Source organism: Styela clava, chromosome 1, assembly GCF_964204865.1.
Source record: "Styela clava chromosome 1, kaStyClav1.hap1.2, whole genome shotgun sequence".
In the NCBI taxonomy this organism is placed as follows: domain Eukaryota; kingdom Metazoa; phylum Chordata; class Ascidiacea; order Stolidobranchia; family Styelidae; genus Styela; species Styela clava.
Genome location: NC_135250.1, coordinates 21,779,951 through 21,785,615, shown reverse-complemented (window position 1 = coordinate 21,785,615; position 5,665 = coordinate 21,779,951). Strand labels below are relative to the sequence as shown.

General features: G+C 42.2%; 1 protein-coding gene across 1 annotated transcript; it reads left to right on the top strand.

The window, feature by feature from the left end:
- Nucleotides 1-1,092: 1,092 nt before the first annotated feature.
- Nucleotides 1,093-4,401, top strand: LOC120338075 (uncharacterized). The gene has a single exon (XM_039406011.2). The coding sequence runs from the start codon at nt 1,093-1,095 to the stop codon at nt 4,399-4,401; it is 3,309 nt and encodes a 1,102-aa protein (XP_039261945.2).
- The last annotated feature ends 1,264 nt before the right edge of the window (nt 4,402-5,665 follow it).

Genomic DNA, 5,665 nt, shown 5'->3' with positions numbered 1-5,665 from the left:
TAGATTACTTAATTTTCACTCAGACGTGCGTGACTGCGTGGTGAATCTAAAAAAGATGTGTTTTTTGGCTGACATCAGTAGTGTCGAGAATGTAAGGAGAGTTTCAAACAGGATTCCTCAAGAACTGAATTCGAGTTGGAATAAATTTGTTGTGGGTTTTATTCACGATAACTCTAATCCGACATTAATAGACTTTGAGCAATGGTTGTGGGAAAGAACTGAGGAAATTGCCAATTCTTTTTCTCCTGATGTTACTTGCAATGTCACCAATAGAGTTGACAATGAGAGGCCCAAAACCGGTCGTCGCCAGTTAATTACGTCACCATTTTCAACGTTAACAAATTCGGAATCCGTTAATGCCTCATGCAGTGACGCACTACGTTGTCAATTCTGCAATGCTGGCCATTCTTTAAGAAGTTGTGATGTGTTTTACGGTGCAACCGATGACGTAAAACGTCATGCGATGTCGGTAACTACTAGGGTTCAATTTCAGTTGCTACCTGTATTGGTTAGAGGAGCTAATGGACGCTCCGAATATACCGTTGCTTTGCTCGATTCGGCAAGTCAGGTTTCTCTCATTCATCCTAAACTTAAAACTAAATTGGATTTGCGTGGATGTCGTAAAAAGCTTATGTTAACCAACCTGGCGGGAACTGGGATTTCATATGATTCAGAAGCGGTTGGATGTTTTGTACGTGACAAATTAAATCCCGATGGCAAAGAACTAGCTCTAAAATCAGTTTTCGTATGTGACAATAGAATTCCCCACCCTGAAAGACGTCAAACGGATTTTGAAACTTTCCATCATTTACGCGGAATACCACTCCCTGATATTAAAGAAAACGAAGTTATGTTGCTCATAGGTGCGGACCATCTGTTTGCCCACTTTCAACTAGAAAGACGTGTAGGGGGGGATAACGAGCCTATTGCTATTAGAACGCCACTCGGGTGGACTTTGCTAGGTGCAAACAAACGCGCTTGTGAAGTCGACCTAATTCAGGCCAACTGTCATTTATTACACGACGATTACAATATCTTGCAAGAACAAGTTAAGCAGTTTTGGAGTACGGACGCGATGGAATGGTTTACAACATGAAGCGAGCCGAATCAGTGGAAGATCGCGTGGCTGCGGATATGATTAGAGCTAAAACGTCCATTGTTGATGGGCATTATCAGGTTGGCTTTTTGTGGCGTCACGATGCTTCCATTATGCCGGAGAACAGTCTTATTGCCCGCACTAGATTTAAAAATCTGAAATATCGACTTTTGAAAAATAACTGCCTGAGAGACATGTACTGCACGTCTATGAGGAAAAATATCGAACGTGGCTGGGTGCGAAAACTGACCGATAAAGAACGGGATACTTTGGGTCCTCGAACTTGGTATCTGCCCCATCATGGAGTTCAGAATCCGAATAAACCCGGCAAGATAAGAATAGTTTTTGACGCCGCTGCTACATATTGTGGAATTAGTTTAAATAATCAGATATATTCGGGACCTGATCTTATTAATAATTTAATTGGTGTTTTACTGCGATTCAGAGAAAGACCCATTGAATTGAACGCTGATATTGAAGCCATGTATCATATGGTGCGTCTACCGCAGTCAGACACCGATTCAGTTAGATTTTTCTGGCAAGAAGATCTGAGATCAACATCCCCACCTGATGTATATCAGTTTTTAGTAAGGATTTTTGGTGCGGTCGACTCGCCATATGTTGCAAATTATTGCCTTAAACAAACCGCGCTTGATAATACCAGCCAATTTTCAACGGAAGCAGTAGAAACTGTTCTCAGGGATTTTTACGTAGATGATCTGCTTTCATCAAAATGGAATGATGACTCCGCTTTTTCCGTCGCACAAGAAGTTTCTAATATGTTAGCAAGTAGGGGTTTTCGATTGACAAAATGGCTTTCAAATTCCAAAACATTATTGTCGAAATTTAACACAGAGGATCGTCTTAACCCTGATGTTGATCTAGATTTTGATTGTTTGCCCGTTTCTAAGGCGTTGGGACTTCACTGGAACACTAATGACGATGATTTCTTCTTTATTTACAATTCGTTGGCAAAACCTGTTACAAAAAGAGAGGCGCTAAGCGCGACGGCATCGGTTTTTGATCCTCTCGGAATTTTAGCCCCTATTATTTTAACTGCAAAACTACTTATACGGGAGTGCTGGAGAGATGACTTGAAATGGGACGAAAATTTTGATGACCGTAGGAAGAATACTTGGGGCGACTGGACCGAATCGTTAAAACAATTGACTAATTTTCGTGTGCCTAGACAATATTTAGGAGTCTCGAAAACCGACGCCACTTATGAGCTCCACTTGTTTTGCGACGCGTCTGAACAAGTTTATGGTACCGTGGCTTACTTGCGTGCCAAGAAAGGCCAGTGTGTGAATTGTAGTTTTTTGATGGCCAAATCAAGAGTCTCCCCGATGAAACATATGTCCGTTCCCAGACTAGAGCTGCAAAGTGCCTTATTATCTGCGCGTCTGCTGAAATTTCTGCGCAAGTCTTTAACCCTGCCCATCACATGCGAAATGTTGTGGTCAGATTCTACGTGTGTTCTGAGATATCTCAGAAACACTAAAACAAGATTCAAAACATTTGTTGCAAATAGACTGCGTGAAATTCTTGACTGCACTGAACCTGCGCAGTGGCGTTATGTCAATACCCAAAATAATCCAGCGGATTGTTGTACGAGAGTCATGCCCATGAACAAATTCATCGAAAGCGATAACGTGTGGATAAGCGGACCAAAGGTTTTATTGTTGCCTGAATCATCGTGGCCCCAACAGCCGGTATTAGGAGCAATTAACAATCGTGTTTGCGAAGTTCGCGGAAAGGTCTGTTTTACAGTTACGTGGCCGGAAATCCATAAATACGAATTTCTGAATGACAAAATCCGCATCGACAACTTAATCAGGGTGGAAATGTTTTCCTCATGGTACTCGTTATGCAAGCGGACAGCTATGGTAATTGCAGTCGCGGATGTGTTTCGAAGAAAGACCAAAATCTTAGAGCTTCGTCCAAAACTTTTAGAACTGAGCGGCATGATGTGGATAATAGCGGCCCAGCGGGAGCATTTTGCAGAAGAAATAAATGCTTTGAAATCGGATAAATTACTCTCGTGCAGGTCACCGTTATTGTCGTTGACACCTTTTTTCGATGGAGTCTTCTTGCGTGCAAATGGTCGTTTACAAGAGTCACCTGAGCCGCTTGAAACGAGGCATCCAATAATATTGCCATACAGTAGCACTAAGTGTAAAGATAATTGTTCTTGTCGTGTGTCTTGGCTTCTGATGTGTGCAGCTCATTGTCGATTAGCGCATTCTGGCCCAGATGCAATGTTAGCGTCGATCCGACAAATATTCTGGCCATTGAAGGGTCGCAAACTTGCCAGTCGCGCAATAAAGAATTGTTGGCCGTGTCGGAAACGCTCAGCTCGCCCTCAACCGCCCCTTATGGCAAACTTGCCCGAGGTTCGTCTGACGGAGGCGAGGCCATTTTTGAACAGTGGGATAGATTACTTTGGTCCACTGTACGTGAAACGAGGACGGTCCACTGAAAAGAGATGGGGATGTATTTTTACTTGTTTATCGTGTAGAGCAGTGCATTTGGAATTGGCCTGGTCAATGGAAACTGATTCTTTCATATGCGCTTTTAGAAGGTTTACAGCAATCCGAGGCCCCGTGAAAGGAATATGGAGTGACAACGGGTCCAATTTCGTTGGTGCTACAAGAGAATTACAGCAATTAATTTCTGATCTGGATCAAACTCGCATTACCAACGAATGTTTGAAGAAAGGCATTGATTGGAATTTTTCGCCACCTTATGCCCCTCATTTCGGGGGCATCTGGGAGCGGCTCGTCAAGAGCGCAAAGCGTACTTTGAAGGCAGTCCTTGGTAACCTATGTGTAACGGACGAAGTATTAACGACTGCGTTCGCTGAAATTTCCGATATTATGAACAGCCGTCCTTTAACTCATGTTGGGGACAACGTACGTGATCCAGCACCCCTCACGCCCATTTGTCTTATACGTGGGCATACTGACGCAAATACACCTTTGGATACGGATTGTACATCAACAGCGCATCGGAGAAGATGGAGACAAACCGAAGCAATCTCGAATCAGTTCTGGAAGCGATGGCGGCGAGAGTATCTACATATGCTGATGACTCGAACAAAGTGGCTGAAAGATCATAGGAATTTATCGATAGATGATATCGTAATTGTTGTAGATGACGGCGCGCCAAGAGGAAGTTGGCTACTAGGAAGAGTTATCAAAGTTTTCCCTGGAAAAGATAACCGGGTGCGTGTCGCAACCGTTAAAACAACAAATGGGGAAATAACCAGACCTGTGACGAAACTATGCCTCCTGGAAAATGAATAACCCCTTGAAGGGTTATTGGGGGCGGCTGTGTCGGCGATAGAAGTTTCTTTTCAGTTGATTATTATTTTATTATTTTGAACGCTGTTCTTCCTTGTGTTCCGAACGGCTAATTTTTATCGATAATTGCTTTTCTGTTTTGACGCGAATTTCGCGGGCTTTACTGCATCCGACGTGTCACGCGTGGCTCTTGCATCTCGACTTTACGCGTCGTAGGACGTTCTTGTTTAATCTTGTTATGATGTTAGTGGTGTGGTTTCGCATTATCCGCTTTATTGACTTAGCGTTTGGGTGGCATTTGGTCTCGTTAGGTAGAACTGTGGTGAGGGTATCGTAACCGGGGCCCCATATGACCATCGTCGTCATTTATTGCTTTAATGTATTTTATATTTCATTCTTATTAACTGCTTTCTAAATTTAGTTGCTATTTTTATGCCAATAACGTTATCGTTCACGTTTCCTGTCAGTTTCTTGTCGATTTAGGCCTTTGGAGCGTTATCATATGTAAGTTTATTTTCTATTAACTTCTGGTTATGCATTTTCTTTCCGCCCTCATATTGTGATTGTTTATTGATTATTTCATTTTATTTACAGTCAACCGTTTTACAATAAACGCGTATGACATGGAACATCTGTGTGCCTAAATCTGACAAATGGTACCGTATGGGTTATAAACTGTCAACGTAAACGCTTCCAGTGTCGGTACTAGTACCGCACCGTACCCAACCCAAAGCGACATTAGTGCCGCATTTGGAGCGCATATCCCACATCGCACGGCACGTTGGCAGAATCTCATGATACAGTGAGAATGACGTCATCGGAAACACCGTGCTCATCAAAATTTCAATGAACAGTTATCTAAAATCTTTGTTTATCATGATAAAAATATCAAAAAAGATGTAAAAATTATCTATCCTCATACTGCCCACGTCTACAATGAAAGATATCTAGAAAATTACAAAAATCGCAAATTTTTGCTCTGGTGATCAGTGATCACATTCCCCATGAGAGCAATGTTAAAATTGTTTTGTTTACATCTTTTTTCGCGTAGGATGGGTTTTTAATGAATAAGGTTTATTCCATATGGTTTATTCCCAGATGTGCGCTACGAAACACATTTTCTAGGCGTTTTTCAGGGCCTCGTCCCACGGCCTATATGTAACAAAACGTACGGTTGATAACTAAGTTTACCAAAGAAACTGAACTTCCTATGGCTTAATTTTATTTCAACAACAGAAACGCAAAGGCAAAAAAAGTATCGGGGAAA

What these genes read in the sequence shown, in the direction of transcription:
- LOC120338075 (XM_039406011.2), top strand. Translation starts at nt 1,093, where the DNA reads ATGAAGCGAGCCGAATCAGTGGAAGATCGCGTGGCTGCGGATATGATT.